At 40.3% G+C, this 24,026-nt stretch overlaps 1 protein-coding gene across 7 annotated transcripts in view; it reads right to left on the bottom strand.

Moving 5' to 3' along the window:
• The window catches only part of SGSM2 (small G protein signaling modulator 2), a 337,147-nt gene that overhangs the window by 65,900 nt on the left and 247,221 nt on the right, over window positions 1-24,026 (bottom strand). For all 7 annotated transcript variants that reach the window (XM_075854221.1, XM_075854215.1, XM_075854216.1 and 4 more), the window contains 4 exons: window positions 19,072-19,139; window positions 16,146-16,294; window positions 8,995-9,129; window positions 7,012-7,136 (listed from right to left, as the gene is read on the bottom strand). In XM_075854221.1, coding sequence (XP_075710336.1) covers window positions 7,012-7,136; window positions 8,995-9,129; window positions 16,146-16,294; window positions 19,072-19,139 — 477 coding nt within the window. The remainder of the gene's footprint in view (window positions 1-7,011; window positions 7,137-8,994; window positions 9,130-16,145; window positions 16,295-19,071; window positions 19,140-24,026) is intronic.

Raw genomic sequence — 24,026 nt, 5'->3', positions numbered from 1 at the left:
CGTGAGAGCTCATCTATTCCCAAAATTCATTATTAACAAAACAGCAATATTACCCTCTGTCTGCAGAGCTGTGCTTGACATTTAAATTGTCTGGTTCACATATAATGGGATGCTTGTACTGGTTTCAGAATAAAACTACTTAAAGGGATATTCCCTGCGAGTCTCACCTTCTAACAATAGAACAGGACTGCGGAGCAGTTATATTGACCTGTAATACAGCTGCCCAACAGTCCCATTCCGTTCCTGTGCAGGAAGATCTCTTCTGGTGCTCAGTGATCTTTTGCTGAGCACCAGAAGAGATCTTCCTGCACAGGAATAGAATGGGACTGTAGGGCAGCACCATAAGGTATCAGCTCAAGTGACCTCTCTAATGCCCTACACCATCAAAAATTTGCCTATTAACTTCTTCCCTACCCTAGACCACCAGAAATCTTCCCATTAACCCCTTTACCGCCCTGGACCACCAAGGAATTGCCCTAGGCAACCAGGGATCTGTTCTTTAACCCCATTCCTACCCAAGACCATTTATCCCATTGCCCTAGACCGCCAGGGATATGATGATTAACCCCTTCACTGTTGTAGACCACCAGATATATGACTATTAACCGCTTTACCACACCAGGCCACCAGGGCTGTGCCAATTAACTTGGAATGCATTCCTTAACAGGCATGTACCATAGATTCAAAGTCTGTGCCCCAGATGCCAAGCTACCATGCATAAAGAATATAGGCTACCAGATGCACCTCAGGCATTGTTCCGGGAGCATAGCTCCACCCTTACTAGGAAGCACAAGGGACTACTTCTTGGTAAGTCTGTCTGTGTGTGTTTATATGGCTGTATACAGTATATTTATGTGCAGCTATATGTGTTGCAACAATGGATGAATTAAGGAACCCTTTTTTCTACTTTGGAGTGCTGCCATTTTTCAACTCTTTGGATATTTGGTGGGACTACCTGATTAAGGTCCTTGGGTTGAGTACCATGTATTTTTCTTCTTTATTACACAATGCTGCTTTTACTTTATTTCAGAGTATATGTGTGAGTTTGTGTATATGTGTAGTTAGATGTGTATACGAATTTGTCTGTGTGCATGTCTGTAGATGGATATATGTGTCTATGTTATTGTAGTATTAGCAGAACTCTTAATTGCGGCAATAATTAAGTTATAAATATCTCCCTAAATTGAACACTGGTATTTAAGCTCTAAATGTCAACTTTAAGGGTATGTAAAAGCAGACAGCATCTTCGTCCTGGGCACCGCAGCGAATTACGGATAAAAAACTGCACCAATTCATGGTGCAGTTTTTCGGCCAGAATGTCCGAGTGGGAAATTCCACATATAAAGAAAACAAAACACATACTTACCCTCCCACATCTTGCAGACCGCTCTCCTGGGATGACGTTTTATCCCATGTGACCGCTGCAGCCTGTGATTGGTTGCAGCGGTCACATGGGATGAAACGTCATCCCAGGATGCCGGCCTGGATGAAGAAGCTATTGGTTGAGGGTTTCACCTCCCTATTGAATACAATTGACATGTTGCGGATTTAAAAAAATTGCACCGCAGGTCAATTTCTGAGCTGCTTTTTTGCTCATTATTTACACAGCGTATGGATGAGATTTGTTCAAATCTCATCCATTTTGTTGCTAATGTATCATGATACAGATTTTCTGCAAATAAATCTGTTGCGGAAAATCCGCAGCATTTACGCTATGTGTGAACTTACAGTAAGGGTATATTCACACACAGCAGACTCATCTCATTCATCTGAAAGACGCTTGGAAAAATCTATGCACATGCTGCAGAAACAATCCAATTCAGACAAATAGAATGGATTTGTCAGTTGCGGAAATTGTTTAACAAATCTGGCGCACATGAGTTTACCCTTATATCTGTGTGTGCTGGCATTAATAAGGTTGTCTCAGGACGACAACATCTGTCAATATGCCCTACTAGGGCATATAAGAAATATCACAATTCACTCCCTGTATGGGAGTTACGGAAACAGTCGAGCAAACAAGCTATGGATGTGCCATAAATGCTGGGGCGTAGCTAGGGGTGGGGGCAGGCAGGGCATGTGCCCCGGGCGCTACTTAGAGGGGGGCGCCAGCGCCACCTCTTCCTACATTATAATTGTACCTGTGTCTATAGGACACAGGTACAATTAGAAGCATGAATGGCCGGGTACGTTCCGTGCCCGTCCATTCATCTCTTTTGTACGAGTCGCGCTTCCGTCGCTGAAAGGCGCTGAATGACAGGCAAAGTCATCCTGCCCAACCAATCAGCGCCTTTCATAGACGCGTCGTTCAACGCCCAGGAGACCTGCGCAGAAGAGAGCAGGTCTCCATTGCTGCCGGATGGCGTTGGAATGGGATTAAGGTGAGTTTGAATATTTTTTTTTTTATTGTAACAAAAAAGTGTGTGGCTGTATCTACAGGGGGGGGGCTTTATCTACAAGGGGGACTTTATCTACACAGGGGGGCTTTATCTACAAGGGGGACTTTATCTACGGGGGACTTTATCTACAAGGGGGACTTTATCTACACAGGGGGGCTTTATCTACAAGGGGGACTTTATCTACAAGGGGGACTTTATCTACGGGGGGACTTTATCTACGGGGGGGACTTTATCTACGGGGGGGACTTTATCTACACGGGGGGGGGGGGGGGCTTTATCTACGGGGGGTTGTCTATCTACAGGGGGGGCTATATACTGGGGTGGGCTATCTATGGAGCACCATGTACAGGGGTGGGCTGTATCTACAGGGGGGCTATATACAGGGGTGGGCGATCTATGGAGCACTATATACAGGGGTGGGCTATATCTACAGGGGGGCTATATACAAGGGTGGGCGATCTATGGAGCACTATATACAGGGGTGGGCTATATCTACAGGGGGGCTATATACAGGGGTGGGCTATCTGTGGAGCACTATATATAGGGGTGGACTATATGTGGAGCACTATATACAGGGGTGGGCTATATCTAGAGGGGGCTATATACAGGGGTGGGCTTTCTGTGGAGCACTATAGGGGGAGCTATTTGTGCGATACTATATACAGGGGTGGGCTATATCTACAGGGGGGCTATATACAGGGGTGGTCTATATGTGGAGCACTATATACAGGGGTGGACTATATGTGGAGCACTATATACAGGGGTGGGCTATATCTACAGGGGGGCTATATACAGGGGTGGGCTTTCTGTGGAGCACTATAGGGGGAGCTATTTGTGCGATACTATATACAGGGGAGGGCTATATCTACAGGGGGACTATATACAGGGGTGGGCTATATCTACAGGGGGCTATATACAGGGTTGGGCTACACGTGGAGCACTATATACAGGGCTGGGCTATGTCTACAAAGGGGCTATATACAGGGGTGGGCTATCTGTAGAGCACTATAGGGGGAGTTATATGTGGGACACTATACAGGGGTGGGCTATATGGGGCACTATCACTATCTACAGGGGGCTCTATGGGGGCACTATCTACATGGGGCTCTATGGCAGACACTCTACAGGGGGCACGGTGTGTGTATGGGACACAGTGTATGGTGCTATTATAATTAGAGGTGCAGTGTATGGCGCTATTATATTTAGGGGCGTAGTGTGTGGTATAATGATAACTTTATCTTTATTTATAGGTGTAGAAATGTTGGAAAAGTGAGAAGCTGAAGACATTTGAGCGGCAAACTGCAGAAATGGGCTGTGACCGGGAGAAGTCATCATAGAGGTCTGGACCGCATGGAGAAAAAGAACTAGAATCTCAGACGTCACCGGTGAGTCACTTAATGTAAATGTTTATTCTGCCTCTAATCAGTAATGTAGTCACTGTGTGATCTGCAGCGAGATGATGGGTGGTATGATTATGATATGATTTATTTTTTGTGAAACAGCATCTCCAAGCATATCCTCACCATTGTTCGGGCCATGCTGGGGGCTGTAGTTTTACGCCATACAAACCTGTACAGCAGGGGTTGCACTAAATTGAGCTGTATTTGTGCTGGTGCTGTATATATGTATTGGGCTTGGTTCTGGGGCTGTATTTATGTACTGAGCTTGGTTCTGGTGTTGTGTATAGAACTATATTGCTTGTAAAATGTACAAATGTTTTTATGCTCAGGTTATATAAAAAGAAATGTGGAACAGAAATGACACATCATTGATTGGTAGAGAAAACAAACACGGCGAGGGGGAAGGAGATGTCGGGAAAGAGGTTGGGGAGGGGGGGCCAAACTGAATCTTTGCCCAGGGTGCTGGAGAACCTAGCTACGCCTCTGCATAAATGTGTGAGTTGGCAATACCCCTTTAAGTAAGAATTTTTGTGGTATCTATGTCTATATAGTAATTTCTGTTCTAGAATGATTTGAACCGCAAGTTGTTCAGATCTAAAAAGTAAGCAAAAGTAAATCTGTATAAATGATCTCAAGGTGGCCATTAATCAAGATGTTAAAAGGACAACGTCAGTAAATTAGAAGCGTCTCTTGCTGTAAGTGTTCCCTAACCCAATTTATTAAAATAAAATGTCAGGTTCATATTTTTCTTCTCTGCTTTATCGATTGAAAATTGTGTGTAATAGCATGGCCAGACGTGGTGGAGTTTTTCCGCTGCAAATGTTGGTGCAGATTTGGGGCAATTACGCAATGAATCTGCACCAACATTTGCATATTTGACAGATAATTCAGACGTTGCAGAAAAGACAGTGGACTTGACACAGATTTCAGTTTTTGGATTGCAAAGGCTGAAATACGCAGTGAAATTCCGCTTCTTCTCCACAACAGATAGTGTATGCTGTGGAGGGAAAATTACGCACCGCAGCCTATGGTACGCAGCGAAGTTTTCCGCAATGTCTGAACTAACTTGCCTAAAAATGTATTGAAACAAATGTAAAAAACGGCCGCTGGACTGTCCGCAGCGGAATTCCACAGCAAATCCGCCACGTCTGGCCGTGCCCTAAGTCTTCTGTTTATGTCCATTTAATTTCTTTCACTGACTAGTAAAGTAATGAAAGTAAATTTGATTATTATTTTTTTGACCCTACAAAGCCAATACTTTGTTAGTAAGGGCGTTACATTTAGGCGAAATTCACATGAACGTGTGAGTTTTGCGCGTGCAAAAAACGCTGCATTTTGTGCGTGTTGCAGTTCTGTGTGTCATAAGTGTTTGGTGCGTGGCTGCGTGATTTTCACGCATATGCAATCGTTATGACACTGTTTTTATGATTAGAAACAGAAATTAAGGAGGTGGTTTTATTTCTGCCTTCACTTCTTGAACAACTGTTGCGCGAATCACGTGCAGCACACAGAAGTGCAGTTGTATGCAGTGCTTTTGATACTTTACTATAGACTTTAATGTAACATCTGGCTGCACTAAAATATGCATCGAAAAACACTGCAAAAACGCCATTAAAAACTCCATGAAAAATACACAAAACGGCAGCAAAGCGCTGCTTGTGAATTCAGCCTTATAAATGTCAATTTTTATGCCATCGTGGTTTAGAAACATGAGGTGTATATATATATATATATATATATATATATATATATGTAGAAATGACCGCAGCACTCCAAAAGTTGATGTCAAACAAAGATGTGGTTTATTATTCCATGTTTCAGAGACAAGCTACGTTTCAGTCCTCTCACAGGGCCGAGGACTGAAACGTAGCTTGTCTCTGAAACATGGAATAATAAACCACATCTTTGTTTGACATCAACATTTGGAGTGCTGCAGCATCATTTCTACATATATCTATAGGACCGTTGGATCGAGGTCGGGACTGCATAGCACCAACATATATGAATACGAAGTGCTGCTTTTTTCTTCTACCTTTATATACATATATATATATATATATATACATATATATATATATATATATATACACTACCGTTCAAAAGTTTGGGGTCACCCAGACAATTTTGTGTTTTCCATGAAAACTCACACTTACATTTCTAAGAACAAGAATAGACTGTCGAGTTTCACATGAAAGCTCTCTTTTTCGAGCCATTTGGAGAGTTTAATCGAACCCACAAATGTAATGCTCCAGATTCTCAACTAGCTCAAAGGAAGGTCAGTTTTATAGCTCCTCTAAACAGCAAAACTGTTTACAGCGGTGCTAACATAATTGCACAAGGGTTTTCAAGTGTTTTCTAATCATCCATTAGCCTTCTAACACAGTTAGCAAACACAATGTACCATTAGAACACTGGAGTGATGGTTGCTGGAAATGGGCCTCTATACACCTATGTAGATATTGCATTAAAAACCAGACGTTTGCAGCTAGAATAGTCATTTACCACATTAACAATGTATAGAGTGTATTTCTGATTAATTTAATGTTATCTTCATTGAAAAAAACTGTGCTTTCCTTTCAAAAACAAGGGAATTTCTAAGTGACCCTAAACTTTTGAACGGTAATATATATATATATGTATATATATATATATATATATTAAAAAAAAAGAAGAAAAAGCAAAGTAGAAGCAGCACCGTTTTCTTTAGTATCGGGTGCACAGGTTCTTGTTCAGACACACGACCAGTGTCCCAAATAGCCAGCAACAAATCCAAAAGACAAGACAGCACTCCAAATTCAGTGATAGATAGGATCACTTTAATCACCCCTTGCGATGTTTCAACCCTACTCAATGGGGTCTTTCTCAAGCAATTGCTTGAGAAAGACACCATTGAGTAGGGTTGAAACGTTGCAAGGGGTGATTAAAGTGATCCTATCTATCACTGAATTTGGAGTGCTGTCTTGTCTTTTGGATTTGTTGCTATATATATATATATATATATATATATATATAGTTACTGCAGAGCTCCAGACTTTTACTCATAAGTGGATTTTTTGGAAAGATAGGACTAAAAATCTTATTGTAATTCTGCTTTTATTAAAACAAGTATGAGAGATACTTTTTCAATTGAAACCTGGGATCAGAAGACCACTACCATGTGCCATTTCACTGAAACACAGATGAGTACCATGAAGAATAGATGAGAACATTACCTTTTTTCAAGTTCTGAGTCTCCTAGTGTTCCATTTAATAACTGGTTTGGCGTCCACTTTAATGTCAAGTTCTCGCCACTCTGGTGTAGGGACAGATATCCAGGAATAGCTTCCATATCTTCTTTCTATCAAGAGATGTGAAATGTTAGTTATAGCGTAACTAAACGTTCAATCAACTTTTTGTTTTCTAGCAGCATGTGTAATATAAATATATTTTGTAATATACTTTATTCATGAATTTGGCCTCCTTTTTGTGTTATATGGGTTTTAAATGGCCACTCTGACACTTTTCTACTACATTTTATTTCGTGTAATGTTGCTAGCAGGAATCCGTACACCGTTTGAATGTATCGGTGTACGGACTCTGCTGCCTGTGAGTACGGGTGAGTGGCGGCCCCATCCTGATCACATGTAAGGGCTTTACTCATTCACATTCATCTCACATTTATTGGCTGATTCGTACACCAGTGAGGGATTTTCTGGAGAGCAATGAATGAGGTGCTCTATAGCTAGCTTTCCGCTGTCATCGCTTTAAAAGCGGATCTATTGTTAATGTACGTCGAAAGGTAAGCTACCACGTTATAACAAAAGTGTTTCAGTCAGATAGGCAGCTGGGACGTTACAAATGTCTTTCTGTCAAGCTAGCTGCTATAACATAGCAAGTGGGTTTGACTCATGTACATTGGACATCACTAGGTGTTTTCAGTCTCGTAAGCTACTGTGACATTACAAGTGGTTTTCATTCAGCTAAGCTACAATGACATAAAAAATGTCAGGTAAGCAGCTGTCAGCAGCAGTGACATAACAAGTGAGTTTCACTCAGGTAGCTTGCTGTGACATCAGAACAGGGTTTCAGTCAGAAAAGCTATTGAACTATGTTTCTCTCAGGTAAATACTGTGACACCAAAAGTGTATTTCAGTCAGGAAAGCTGCTGCGACATCACAAGTGTAGTCTAGACGGTAAACCGCTGTCAGCAGCTATGACATCACAACGGGGTAACTCAAGTACTTTGCTGTGACATCACAACAGGGTTTTAGTCAGGAAACCCACCGTGACATCACAACTGTACTTCTATCAGGTAACTGCTGTGATATCACATGTGTGTTTCAGTCAGAAAAGCTACTGTGACATGGCTAGAGGATTTCAATGAGGTAAGCTGCTGTGACATCACAACCATGACTTTGTCTGAGGAGCTGCTGTGACATTGACAAGTGGGCTTAAAGTGCAGCTAAACGTTTGATAAACTTCTGACATGTCATAGTGACATGTCAGAAGTTTGGATTGGTGGGGGTCCGAGAACCCCACCAATCGCTAGAACGAAGCAGCTGAAGCTCAGTGCTCGGGCCCCGACCAATCCAAACTTTTGAAATGTCACTATGACAAATGTTGTGTTATCACAAGGGGTGCCAGCAACTGGGTTTCAGTCAATTAGGCTGCTGTAACATGACATCATTAAGGGGCTACACTCATTTCAATCCATGTCTCACGATCACTGGTTTAGTGGTACACCTGTGAAGGATTTTCTGGACAGCCATGAATGAGGTGGTCTACGGCTAGAACCACGTTGACAAATAAGCAGTTGGGAATCAAAGAGTCCATAAACTGTACTGGGACTAAGGCCCCATGCACACGAACGTGCCCGCAATCACCGCCCGCGATTGCGGGCACGGCCGGCCGCTGACTGACAGCCGCATTTTCGGGCCGTGCTCCCATACAAAGTATGGGAGCACGGCCCGCAAAATGCGAAAGAACGGACATGTTCCATAATTCCCGGAACATTTCCACGGCACGGACACCCTTCCGTAGTGCTACGGAAAGGTGTCAGTGTTCAATGAAAGTGAATGGCTCCGTTTTTGTGGACCGCAATTGCGGTCCGCAAAAACTGAGGTTTTTTACGGTCGTGTGCATGGGGCCTTAGGCCTTCTGTTGTTGGTCAATGTCCCTGACAATGAGGTTGTGGATACAATTATAAAATTACTTACTGGTTGGACCAGGACATTGTTTTTCCCATAGAGAAGATGTATTCTGGAGTTTTGGTGAAGTGACTCAACATATTCTCTAGCTGATGCTGCAAACTTATCTTCTGACATACTACCGCTGGAATGGCGCTTTTTGATCTGTTGAGTCAACAAACAAAAAACAAATAATCCATGACTTTTATTTTTGTAAAAAAAACTGTGACAAATACGGTGGCAAAAATTGCACAGGATTCTAGAATGTAACACAAGATCTTTCAAAAACCTTTTCAAAACTGGTAAGCAAATCCTGAAAAACTTTCAGTACTTACTACTGATTTCAACAAATAATGATAACTGCCACTAAAAGGATTGTCTCATCACAGACATCACCGTTAATCTGAGAGCCACAGCGGCCAATAGCGGATTACTGCAGGTCCTTCTTCTGAGAGTCAGGCAAAGAAACAGGCAAGGTTTAGCCAGCTATGCATGCAATATTACAGTATTACATGGCGACCATTCTGATTGTATCATTTTTACAAAAATATAGTATATAAGACGTTAATATGCTCCTATTTATCAAAACTGACTAACATGGCCTTGTTGCACAGAGCAACCAATCACAGTGCAGCTTCATTACTCCGGAGCAGTTTAAGAAATGATTGGTTGCTATAGGAAACAAGACCAGATTTATGTTTTGATAATTGAGATCTAGATTGTTACACAATTGATCAACAAGCGCTGATCCCGGATATCATGACTGAAGTGCAGGGATTTATATATATATATATATATATATATATATATATATACATATATATATATATATACAGTGAAGGAAATAAGTATTTGATCCCTTGCTGGTTTTGTAAGTTTGCCCACTGTCAAAGACATGAACAGTCTAGAATTTTTAGGCTAGGTTAATTTTACCAGTGAGAGATAGATTATATAAAAAAAAATAAAAAAAAATCACATTGTCAAAATTATATATATTTATTTGCATTGTGCACAGAGAAATAAGTATTTGATCCCTTTGGCAAACAAGACTTAATACTTGGTGGAAAAACCCTTGTTGGCAAGCACAGCAGTCAGACGTTTTTTGTAGTTGATGATGAGGTTTGCACACATGTTAGATGGAATTTTGGCCCACTCCTCTTTGCAGATCATCTGTAAATCATTAAGATTTCGAGGCTGTCGCTTGGCAACTCAGATCTTCAGCTCCCTCCATAAGTTTTCGATGGGATTAAGGTCTGGAGACTGGCTAGGCCACTCCATGACCTTAATGTGCTTCTTTTTGAGCCACTCTTTTGTTGCCTTGGCTGTATGTTTTGCGTCATTGTCGTCCTGGAAGACCCAGCCACGAGACATTTTTAATGTCCTGGTGGAGGGAAGGAGGTTGTCACTCAGGATTTGACGGTACATGGCTCCATCTATTCTCCCATTGATAAAGTGAAGTAGTCCTGTGCCCTTAGCAGAGAAACACCCCCAAAACATAATGTTTCCACCTCCATGCTTGACAGTGGGGACGGTGTTCTTTGGGTCATAGGCAGCATTTCTCTTCCTCCAAACACGGCGAGTTGAGTTAATGCCAAAGAGCTCAATTTTAGTCTCATCTGACCACAGCACCTTCTCCCAATCACTCTCAGAATCATCCAGATGTTCATTTGCAAACTTCAGACGGGCCTGTACATGTGCCTTCTTGAACATGGGGACCTTGCGGGCACTGCAGGATTTTAATCCATTACGGCGTAATGTGTTACCAATGGTTTTCTTGGTGACTGTGGTCCCAGCTGCCTTGAGATCATTAACACGTTCCCCCCGTGTAGTTTTCGGCTGAGCTCTCACCTTCCTCAGGATCAAGGATACCCCACGAGGTGAGATTTTGCATGGAGCCCCAGATCGATGTCGATTGACAGTCATTTTGTATGTCTTCCATTTTCTTACTATTGCACCAACAGTTGTCTCCTTCTCACCCAGCGTCTTAATTATGGTTTTGTAGCCAATTCCAGCCTTGTGCAGGTCTATGATCTTGTCCCTGACATCCTTAGAAAGCTCTTTGGTCTTGCCCATGTTGTAGAGGTTAGAGTCAGACTGATTAATTGAGTCTATGGACAGGAGTCTTTTATACAGGTGACCATTTAAGACAGCTGTCTTTAATGCAGGCACCAAGTTGATTTGGAGCGTGTAACTGGTCTGGAGGAGGCTGAACTCTTAATGGTTGGTAGGGGATCAAATACTTATTTCTCTGTGCACAATGCAAATAAATATATATAATTTTGACTATGTGATTTTTTTTTTTTTTTTATATAATCTATCTGTCACTGGTAAAATTAACCTAGCCTAAAAATTCTAGACTGTTCATGTCTTTGACAGTGGGCAAACTTACAAAATCAGCAAGGGATCAAATACTTATTTCCTTCACTGTATATATATATATATATATATACATGTCCCAACCTCATTGTTAACCATAAAAACTCTTTAAGTATTATTGAATTACCTTTTGAACAAACTTGATATAGGGCAATATGTACAAATAGATTGGGAATTATGTTACCTAAAATTTAGAATATTGACAATACATATACATCACAACAACATACCCCTTAACAGATTTATTTTTCGCAGGACTGTCCTACAAACAGGTTGATAAAAAGGGGGGCTTATGCAGGAGGGTCTTAAAGGGTCCCCTGATTTGGGACTCAACGTTGGGAGTTATGTAATAGTTATCAAGTTTTCAATAATTTTCCAAAAAGGAGATTTCCATACATTGTATTGTTTAATACAAGTCAGTAGGACACGATTATGTAGTAATTTATTTTCCAAATGATCGCACTGGTACTATATATTGATAACCTTGGTCAGTCATCTCAGCTGGTGTTCCCATTCCGCAGTGGTATGTTTGAGCCAACCAGTTCATACATCTATAAAGAACCTTTTTGTTTTCTGAAAACCAATGAACTGAAGATGAACAAAGCAGATAATAGACATGACAGCCCAGAATTATCAGAATATTTAGCAAATTTCTCAAACGAAGAGAACATTTGTTTCTATGCTACATCTAATTCCTATATCAGAGCCTGGCCTTCTATCCTCCGTAAATACATATGTGTGACTCATACTTTTGCCTCATTCAGTCATCTATGTATTCTTAATGGTATTTGCTTTACAAGATCAAAGACAAATTTCACCATATTTGTCTTTGTAGGTCAGAAAAGAACAGCTTGTGATGTGAGTGTGTCCCAGTGGCTTCTGGATCTTAGAAGACTGTGCTATTTGTTTCTGATTTATGTAAAATCATATTTTTAGCTTTAAATGATGTTATTTCTAGATCTAAACAAAGGTTTGTAGTCATTTCAATTACCTTAGAAAAATAGACTACGTAGAAATAGATAACCAATGATTTAAATCTAAAAGTCAATTTGTTCAGTTTGGAAAAAGTAATTTAGAGATGATCTGGGTAATATACCAGAATTGACTAGTGGGCATTGGTTTTATATAGAAGAAGGACATTTCCATCACCAATATATAAGGGGTGGTTAACCATGGATTGCCCAATTTATTCTGAGTCCTGCTCAAAGAAAATGCTCTGCTCCTTCATTTGTGTAATTGGTGGGGGTTTCGGTCGTCGGACCCACACAATCAGCAAGTGGTGGCATAGCCTAGCAATATGACAACACTTGCTAAACTAGTTTAAACCCTTTAAATGCTCATTTCCCAGTTTCCGATCAGAAAGATGAGGATCAATGGGACAATTGATACTGGTGGCAGGCAAAAAGAATTCTGTGGGGTAATTGGAGGCAGTCATTTTATACCAAGCGTAAACAGAGTGGTCAGTGTCTTATCACTGGTTACCTGAATGTATACACCTGATATATTGGCTTCTGAAGGTTCTAGACAGTTATGCTTTATATTGGTATGCAGCACTATTTAATGGTACATAGTATGTGCGCCATATTTATTATTGTTATAATATTTGTCTAAACAATAAAACATTTTTTCTGTGTATTTCTTTCAACATAGCTCAATTTTCTATATTTTAAAGGGGTATTCCGATGATAGACATTGATGGCATAGAACAGCACTAGGTAACGGTGACTTTTTACTGCACTACCCCTCCTCACCCGGTGTTGTGTTTTGTAACTGTCAAGAGAACGGAGCTGTGTTGCATTATAAGACGAATGCCTAATTGGGAGCATTGTTGTATCACGTAGAAGAAAATATGGCTGTGGCCCCTTTAATGCATTGGTGGCATATCCTAGTGCAATAAATGTCTAGCATTCACATACTCCTTTTATTTTTCAAAAATCAACAGAGAATTGTTGCAATGCTTTATCAATTATTCTAGAGTGTGCAATACGCTAGATAATATTTTACCCTAACAGCGAATGTCTATCGATTTCGTTTTTTTCTGAATCCTTTTTTTATTTATGAAAAAACACTCAATACAATCCAATATCCGCACAAACCTCTGTGCCCAATAGACATAACAAAGATGAAACCCTCTACCGACCAACACCACTCCAGGGAGAGAGTGGACAGCACTTTTTTATTTTTTTTAAAAATCTAAATAGGTCCAAACTTCAGTGCTGAATAATTGTTTAGTTCACTGATAAAATTCTTGCTTTAGGCAGTCTCAGGGTATGTTCACACGCTTAACAAAAACTTCTGAAAATACAGGGCTGATTTCAGAGAAAACAGCCTCTGATTTTCAGGCGTTTTTGAAGCTGAAAATGAATTGAGACTTCTTTTCAGGCGTTTTTTGAGGCGTTTTTCATAGCGTTCAAAGGAAAATCACCTCCAAAAAACGCCTCAAGAAGTGACATGCTACTTCTTTTTACGGAGCGTCTTTTTACGCTCCGTTTTTTAGAACAGAGGTGTAAAAAGACGCCCCATATGAACTAAATGCTGTTTTTCCCATTGATTTCAAGGAGTAGGCGTTCAGCTTCCGTTTTTTCAACGTTTTTCGAGGTGTAAAGGCCCCGAAATACGCCTGAAAATACTGCATGTGAACATACCCTCAGAAGCAGTTAGGCTGTGTTCACACAGAGTTTTTTGCAGAAGGAAAATTCTGCCTCAAAATTCCTTTTGGAATTTTGAGGCAGATTTTGTCCTTGCAGCACGTCGTTCGCCGCGATTTTTGCCGTGTTTTTCGCCCGCGGCCATTGAGTGCTACAGGCAAAAATCTCAGCGAAATACGCTCTCTCTGCCTCCCATTGATGTCAATGGGAGGTCAGAGGCGTAAACGTGCGAAGATAGGGAGAAAACTGCCCCCGCCTCCCATTGAAACTAATGGGAGGCATTTTCGGCCGGTTTATGACGAGTTTTGCGGAGCGGATTCCGCTCCAAAAAGCTAGTCAAAATACTCTGTGTGAACAGGCCCTAAGCTTATTACATACGGTTTTATTATTGTGTTCAAGGTAGAAACAGTGCAGTATGCAGTAAGCTCCGAAACATCCTTTAGTGGTGGCTGAAGGCAGCTAGAATTTTATCATAGAACACTATGGGGGAACCGCAAAATGTACAATTTATGCAAACAATTGTGAACTTTACAGCATTTGCGGCCATCATGCCACTTTTTTTTTTTTTTTTTTTAAAAAGGAGCTTAGAGTAAGGGGGTACCACGCGCGGCCCGACAAATTTACTATAATTTCTGCCAGAAAGTGGCGTAAATGATAGCGCATATCTACTGCAGCTCATAGCAGGAGTAGGTTTGAATTTGCGGTGCACAAACGGCCAGAGATGCACCTAATTTATTAAGAGGAGCTGTTTAGACTTAACGCCAGTCTTAATAAATTCCTCAAAATGTCTAAGCAGAGGATCTGCAGTTCTGTATCAGAAACCGTGTTTATTACGACTGCCCATTCAGAATTTTAATATCACACTGTTCACTCACAACTCAATTGGGGAAAATAGAATCCAGAAGAATCTAGGTACATTGTATTTTTACAGAAATTATTTTTCTTTAAGAAAAGCGGATTTAAATTAAAAGCTAAGATGGGGATACGGGACAACCTGGACTGACTGCTCCCAAGCTGCTTCTCCCCACAATGCCAACTCAACTTTTAGCTGGACAGCTGATATTCAATATAGGGTGGATTTTGTTCCTAAGACCATAGTTTTTTTTTAAATGTGACTGTCAGGCAGTGAGTCTCTAGTTGTCTCACACTACTTACATCTTTATCTCAAGCGGAACTGACATTGACCTGGGGACATAGAAGAAACAAGGAGGCTTGACTAAACTTAAAACGACTGTCTAGTTGTGAGTTAAAAAATTATATGTAACAGTATATATAGGTCATGGTTATCTGCTATTTATTTTTGATCAGTGCTTGCTGTTTGTCTTCTTGTCTATTAGGGCAGAGCTGTAATCTGTAACTATAGTTGAGCTACAGTGCCTAAAGGCTGTCGCCTGATCGGCGGCAGCATTAAAACTAGACCATGGGCTGATCGGCGGCAGCGTTTACATACACTATAGACTGACTGATGGCAGCGTTTATACTAGATTGTGGACTGTCCGGCGGCAGCCTTTACACTAGACTATGGACTGACCGACAGCAGCGTTTATACTAGACAGTGGACTGACCGACGGCAGCGTTTATACTAGACGGTGCACTGACGGATAGCAGTGTTTACACTGGACTGTAGGCTGTCCAGCAGCAGCGTTTACGCTAAACAGTGGACTGACTAATGGCAGTGTTTACACTAAAATGTGACAAAACAATGTGGACTTGTCGTCTACAGCATTTGCCCCTGTGGACTGACGAGTGGCAGCATTTATATTAAACTATAGACTGACCGGTGGCAGTGTTTACACAAGACTGTAGACTGACTGGCGGCAATGTTTACACCAGACTGTTGACTGACCGGTGGCAGCATTTATACAACACTGCAGAGTAGCTGCAGCATTTACCCTAAACTGTGGACAGACCAGTGGCAGCGTCTACACTAAACTGTGAACTGACCAGTGCCAGCGTTTAGACTAGACTGTGGATTGACCGATGACAGTATGTATATATCGTGGCTCCCCAGCTGTTGGCAGCTGCAGACACTATTCTATACTACTGGAGCCAGGGATGTCATAGTGTTACTGACGTGCTTAGAGATGAGAAACCTTTTAATACCAAGATTTGCCATATTTACATAAATAATAAATATTAGAAAACCTAAATACATACACCAAGAGCTGGCCGCTTGCAAGGACTGGAGTCTTGGCGAGTGTGAGCCCCATGGATTCTGTGCCTCTGTACAAGTTCATCAGCAGAGGGATCGGTCCAATAATGGTCAGCAGTTTTTAGTTTCGTGTATTCTAACGCACAAGGACCCACTACAAAGCAAAGGAAGAAGACAATCAGATCTACATCACACAAGTTCAGGGAAATTACTTTATTTTAGCTGCATCTCTATGTTTCAACTTTAGGCAGGTACTGCAGCAGACAACGTAAATGCCACGATAATGTCAAATGAGTATTTATACGTTTTAAATAACTGTTAAGTGCTTTATGACATCCAAGTAACCTTAGGATAACGCAGTCTATGGGAAAACATTAACTGTGTATGTGCATTTATAGGTCTACAGTCTCCATCTTCACCAAGGTTTCCTGCTTGAGAATCTACTCTGCAATGTCCTCACACAGGGAAGCGAGAGAAGAAAAGGAAAGCGGAGAGCAATGCATGATGGGGTTTGAAGTTTGTGTGCACTAAGGGTAAGGCCACATGGTGCGCTGTTGACGAGTTGTTGACTCGGTTTTGTTGCGTTTGAACACCGCATGCGGTCAACTGCATGCGTTTTTTGTCTCTGTAATGCTGCAGTTGTGTTGCGTTTTTAAAGGAAATAATTGATGGACATAGTTTTCACCCGTGTTGGATTGTTAGGTGCGTCCTGTATATAGTTCATTACAATGCATTGCAGAACTGTTAGAAAAAACCGCAAGCAGTTCAGCAACAAGTTTGGCAGCGCGGTCATTAACTGCATGCGGTCGGACATTATGAAGATGCGGTTAACTGCACAAAAAACACATTGTAATATAATAGCAGCAGTCTGTTCATAACCAAAATGTCACCATTGACTTCTATTGAAAAATGACTTGCTGCGGTTTAAAAACGCAACATAAACGCAATGTGACTGCACCGTGTGGCCTTACCCTTAGGAGGAAATTTATTATTGCATTTGCGCCACAATTCTGGCATTGATAAGTCACAAATGCCACATGTGCTCAATAATTTGTGACTTTTTGCTGTTTAGTAATTTGCTTTTCAAATTGGTGAGAAAAGAAGGTTGGGTTTAGCAAAAAGGGGCATAGCCATAGTCAAGGCAAGATTTACCATACTTTACGCCAGAAATTGGTGTAAATTATGGCACACATCTATACCTGCTCATAGAAGCTGTAGATTTCAATTGTGGGTGTACGAACAGGCAAAAATTTGCCAAATTTATCAAGAGGTTTTAGACTGGCGTATGAAGTGGCAGTTTAAGTAAAGCTCCCTCTTAGACTTCTCGCACTAGACTCTCTCAGGTACAGGAGAAAGATTCCATCAGAACTAAAACTGAAACAATTATTTGCCAACCTCCTCTTCAGAGATACATGTGACATGTATGGCAGCATTTAGTTTTTCAAATTTAAAGATGCCAGGCACAGTATACAGTACCCCAAACTCTGGATACTCCCATACAGTGCCAACATCAGGGCAGTACAGGTGGTACTAGGGTTAGGGGCCCTTGCAAGTAAGTTGCCCAAACTCACCTGTGGCTTGCCACACACTCCTTAATCACAGTAGCTAAATGGGAGCTAAAAGTTTTCACTTACAGAAATAAAAGGGCCCTATTTAATAAAAAATGATGGACAAACCTGGTACCCAACATGGTGACAATTACTTCTCATAAGTGTAAATGCATAATGGACACAATAACTGACTATCTGCTATATGGGGCCTAGAGATTTCTGATGGCGGCCCTACTCTCATGACACCCACTGTTCTTACTCTTATTGGGCATATAATAACTTCCATCCATTAAAATGTCTATCATTATAAATGTGCAGTTATAATTATAGACGTTAATACGGATGTGCAGCCTTAGTAAGATTCCCCACTAGAACATTCCTCACTGCTCACAGCAGGACCAGTATCCCAAACCCAATTGCCTGGCGCTGGATACTAGGTGGAGAATGAATACTATGACTGCTACCATTAGATAGTTGACAATGAATAGGCGGTATATACATTGTGGAATTTCCTACTTGTGCATTGTGTGTTGCATCACAGTAGCTGGTATCATATTGAGATTTTTTTTTATATTTTAAATGATACATTAAATGCTATGTACACTTTTGAAAAACATGTTTTTCTCTGACACGCAGGATCCACCTGTTATCGATCACATCTAAGTTATGAACTTAGATGTAATCGATAACAGCTCGATCCTGCGTGTCAGGGACAAGCAGGACCCGCTTTCACTGAACCCGTCAGTCTTGCTGCCCTGACGGATTCAGGTTTCAGCGCAAGATACAGCTGCTCTGTATACAGGATACAAAACAGCTGTATCTCAAAAAGTAAAAATAATTTGTAGGAAAATGTAATTACAAAGTTGCACCAAACACACTGATGTACATTTTTTCTAAAAAAAAAATAAAAAACTTTTTTAAAGGTGTACTTTTAAGTCAGTTTCTTAAAGTGTAGCTAAATGTTTGACAAACTTCTGAGCGCTGAGCCGTTTCGTGTCTGTTCGGCTTTTTCCAGAAAGCCGATGTATTGGAGTACAAGCCCATAGACTTTCTATTGAGTCCGTAAACCGATATATTTATTTCCGGAAAAATCCGAACAGACACGAAGCGGCTGAGCACTCACACGAGCGCTTCAGCTGCTTTGTTCTAGCGATTGGTGGGGGTCTCAGTGCTCAGACCCCCACCAATCCAAACTTCTGACATGTCACTATGACATGTCAGAAGTTTGTCAAACCTTTAGCTACACTTTAACACAAAACAACACAATAAACTGACTCCAAATGTGGAGCTTCATAATTATTATATTATTCTCATTACATTGCCCTTTCAAGATAAGCATCAGAGTTATTACTATGTACCATTTTTGCTTCCATATTCTCACCTAGAAGAACAGCCAGGATTGAACCACAAACTGGATCAGATATTAGAGATTCTTTTTCATAATATTTACTGTGAAAAGAGAAATGATGTACAATTATGCATGTTTGTGCATTATTATTATTATTACTAATCGTTGTTGCTCAACAATTGTATGTAATTACATGTGACCACAGACAAGCAAAGAATCCCGTGGAGTTATAATGAATACAATTAAAATCCCTTGAGAATTTTTAGCAACAAAGTTATATTTAAAGGGATTGTCAGGTTTAGAAAAAAGAAATGTCTTTTACAGAAACAGCACCACTCTATGGGTCTGAGTCGCAATACCAGACACTGTCCATGGACAAGAGTGGCGCTGTTCCTTAGGAAGGCAGAACCTTTTTCTAGTCCTGGAAAACTTTAAAGAGGCTCTGTCAGAAGTTTATCAATTCCCTATCTCCTAACGAATCTAGTAGGCGCTATGATGCTGATAACTACAGTGTGATTTGTTGTAAAAAACGTTTCTTATTTGAAAAGTTATGAGCATTTTTCTAAATATGCTAATGTAGCTTTAATAGCCAAATATGAGGCGACTCTTTCTATTCATTCTGTTCGGTGTAATATTTTCTGTATGACGCTGTCCAATCAGCATACAGCTTCTCCCCCTTTCCCTGCCCAGCATCACAGCCTGATCTTATAGTACACTGCTTCCATTCCCTATTGTGTTTTCAACCGATGATATCTCCGATGGTGTCACAGCTAGAACTGCGGTGTCCTATGATCTCCTCTCATATGCCACCAGAACCGCTGTTCGAGGTGGTCCACAGCCTGAGATATGGCTGTGTGAAGTGATCCACTTCCTTCTATAATGTCTCTCACTGTGTGAAGCAGCTTCATGCTGATTGGACAGTGTCAGAGGCTGTGCTGTAGCTCCACCTCAGGAGAATTGCTGCTATTACCTCCCACTTGTCTAATGGCTCATTTACATATTTAGAAAAATGCTCATAACTTTGCAAGTAATAAATGTTTTTTCTAAAACAAATCACACTGAAGTGATCAGCATCATAGCGCCTATTAGATTAGTTAGGAGATAGGGAATTGATAAACTGGTGAAAGAGTCCCCTTAAAGAAACGGCAGTGGTTTTTATTTTGAAAAACGATCATTTTTGAGCAAGTTATGAGCTAGTTTAGATTTATGCTAATTAGTTTCTCAATGGACAACTGGGCGTGTTTTTACTTTTTACCAACTGGGTGTTGTACAGATGAGTGTATGAGGCTGACCAATCAGTGACCAATCAGCGTCATACACTTCTCATTGTTCCAGCCCAGCATGATCCACAGCACAGTGTGATTGTGCAGTGAAAGAAGCTGGGCTGGAGCAATGAGAAGTGTAGGACACTGATTGGTCACTGATTGGTCAGCCTCATACAGTCCTCTGTACAACACCCAGTTGGTAAAAAGTAAAAACACGCCCAGTTGTCCATTGAGAAACTAATTAGCATAAATCTAAACTAGCTCATAGCTTGCTTAAAAATGATCATTTTTCTAAATAAAAACCACTGTTGTTATCTACATTACAGCGCCAATCAGATTATGCAGGAGATAGGGCACATATAATCTGGTGACAGAGCCTCTTTAAGTACAAACTGGAGTTGTCACATAATTTTCTACAAGTGACACCTGTATAACATTTCAAGGATACAGACTGAAAACTCTTTCTCTTAGGCCTTATTCACACAAACGTATTTCACGTCCGTGTTACGCGCGTTAAAACAACGCACGTCACACGGACCTATGCAAGTCAATGGGGCCATTCAGACATTCAGGGTTTTTCACGCAGCTTGTGGCCGCTGCATGAAACTCACTGCATGTCCTATACTTGTGCGTTTTTTGCGCATCAGGCACCCATTGAAGTTAATGGGTGCGTGAAAATCACGGACGAACATCCGTGTGCTGTGCGTGATTCACGCAACAGTTGCTAAAGAAATGATGGGAAAAAGAAAAACACCTCCTTCATTTTATTTTGCTGACGTAAGTAACGCATGACATACGCGCGTAAAATGCTGACATGCACCGTACACTGATGTCACACGAAACTGCAACACAGGAAAAACGCTGCATTTTTTACGGAAAACGGACACGTTCGTGTGAATAAGGTCTTACTCTGGCAGAACTTTGTTGTCAAATGATTGTGTACACTGAGGGTATGTTCACATGGCTTAACGGCTGAAAAATCGGAAGCAGAACACCTCCAAACATCTGCCCATCGATTTCAATGGGAAAAACAGCGTTTTGTTCCGACGGGCCGTTTTTTTATGCGGCTGTTTTGAAAAACGGGCGCGTAAAACAACGCCCGCAAAAAAGTGCATGTCACTTCTTTAGCCGTTTTTCATTAACTCTAGAGAAAAACAGCTGCAAAAACGGCCGCAAAAAACGCGAGTTTGCTTAAAAAACGTCTGACAATCAGGAGCTGTTTCACTTGAAATCAGCTCTGTATTTTCAGACGTTTTTTGTTAAGCGTCCAATGGAGGAAGTGGAGTAATTTGTTGTTGAGGGAAACATGTTGTATATAGATAACAGCCACGTGCTTTTACCCTGTAGAAACCATACTGTAACAGTACATTTTATACTCTATAGCTCAAGAGCTTACACATACACTATGATATATCTGATCCTTCATTTCTGACTGTACTGTTTCCATTCAATAATGTTTTCAAATATATTACTAACCTGCATTTTCACCGAATTTATTAAAAAGACATAATTTTTGGAATAATATTCTCTTGTTAAAAGAGGATTAACATTTAAGTCCATAAGTGAGTAATTCTTGCTAAGCTACTTAGAGGAAGTTTTATGGATCTGACTGAGCTAGTATTATGGTATAATGATCTCAAAATAAAAAAATGTCTCCTGCTGCTTGTTTCTTTTAATTGGAATCAATATTTAATTACAAAACTAACTTCATATGTTAAACAAATTAATACAGAAAATCAGAACATTTTAAAGGCACTAAATAGTTCTTTATTTCTATGCCACTTTGAAGCCATGTTCCCATGCAGTGGAAATGTTTTATTGTGGAGATGGCCTGAAATCCGCCTGTATTACATACAAGTTTGACAGTGGATTTGGCAGATTTCCACTTGGGTGTGTTTGCGGAATTTTACTTCTTATATAATAAACGAGTACAGTATGTTTGTTTTGGCGGTACACAGATATAGAAAGTATATGACTTTTTCTAGGTGTACTCTAGTAATGTTTTACTTGTAATACTAAATGTCTTCTGATATCTAAAAAAAATAGACAAAAGTCACCTGAATAAAGTCATAACACAATTTTTGAATAATAGGAAGTGTTCAATGAAAATTTTTCAATGCGTAATATCAGTCTTGAGTAACTTTTTTCCCTAAAAGGGTTGTCTGCTTAGGAACGGTCTGCTGACAATGAGCTGATTGCTGGGATTCCTATTGATCAGCAACTTTCAGGCATTTACATCAATGGGCTGTCCGTACAATGCACGGATGCGCTGGGTTCTACAGAGAGAGACGCTCTTTGCAGCCGGCTTTTGAAAAAGTTTTTTCAAAACTTGACAACCTCTTTAACCCTTTTTACCATTACATCTTAATTGCGGTGTTCTTACTGCAATAGGACATAATGGTACACCCAGTAGATGGCGCAGGCAACATCGGCAGCGGTTGCCGGCTGTAATTTAATTCTCCCACAAAAAACAGGGCCTCATACAGCTTTGTCTAAAGAAAAATGTAAAAAGTTAGAGCTCTGAAATGCGTCAATGAAAAATATGAAATAAATGAGTCCTGAATGCTTAAATAGGCCAGTTCTTAAAGGGGTTGTCCGGTTTCAGCAAAATAACTGTTTTTTGTGTATAATTAAATGTTATACAATTTTCTCATACTTTTTGTGTAAATTACTCACAGTTTAAGATCTCTGCTTGTTGTTGTACAGTAGGAACATTCATTGTTTACTTCCAGTAGATAAAATTCTGTCCATGGTCATGTGATGGACACACAGGTGCTGGGATGATTAGAAGACAGCTCAGATACACATACTGTAACGAGCCATGCACCTGTGTGTCCATCACATGACAATGGACAGAAGTTTATCCACTGGAAGTAAACAATGAATGTTCCTACTGAATAAAAACAAGCAGAGATCTTGAAAACCTTAGGAATCAATAGAGAAAGTATATTGGAAATTTGTATAATCTTTAATTATACAAAAATTAACATTAATTTTCCCAAACTGGGTAAACCATTTTAAGCTGTTAGAGGACATTGTGTGGTTGGGGGGGGGGGCTAATACTTTTTCTTAACAGTGTAATGCATTACCAGCAGCTCTCTGATAGATGTAATGGGACACAAACTGATGTAAAATAGATTGCTATGTAATCTAAATTCCCTGCAGCTGCTTTCCTTAGGGTAAAGCCACACGTTGCGGCCCCTGTGTGATTTTGTGCTTTCCATACAGTGGAATGTAATATGTCAAAAGAAGTGATTGGTGAAATAGAAGTGCAGTACAGACAGTGCAGTTTTTAGTTGCAGTTTGCAGCCGCAACAAGTGGCCTTACCCTTGCATATTATTTCCAATTGCAACAGGAACAATTTGTATATTATAAACTTGCAACAAAGTTGTAACAAAGTTTCTTAACATTTTTCAAAAGGTTTGTCCACCTTTGCAACAATTTTTATTGCTCCAATGCATTAAAAAACAAAAAAAAATGTATTACTAAAAATGACTAAAAAAATGAATGACTAAAAAAGAATACAAATAGTTCGATTAAAAATATCCTATTATTCTTTGCATACAGCTCCAATGGAGGGCTGTTTCTAGAAAATTTTGTAACAGGACAAATATCCAAAATGCCCCACTCCTCACCTTTTTTTTTTTTTTAATTCAAATTCTATCTTTGATTTTGTCTTAATTTTTTGTATTTAAGCAAATATTAGTTGGTTACAGTATAGC

Source organism: Rhinoderma darwinii, chromosome 2 (assembly GCF_050947455.1).
Source record: "Rhinoderma darwinii isolate aRhiDar2 chromosome 2, aRhiDar2.hap1, whole genome shotgun sequence".
Classification (NCBI taxonomy): domain Eukaryota; kingdom Metazoa; phylum Chordata; class Amphibia; order Anura; family Rhinodermatidae; genus Rhinoderma; species Rhinoderma darwinii.
Note: the sequence above shows the minus strand (reverse complement) of the source record. Positions and strands in the feature narration are given on the sequence as shown.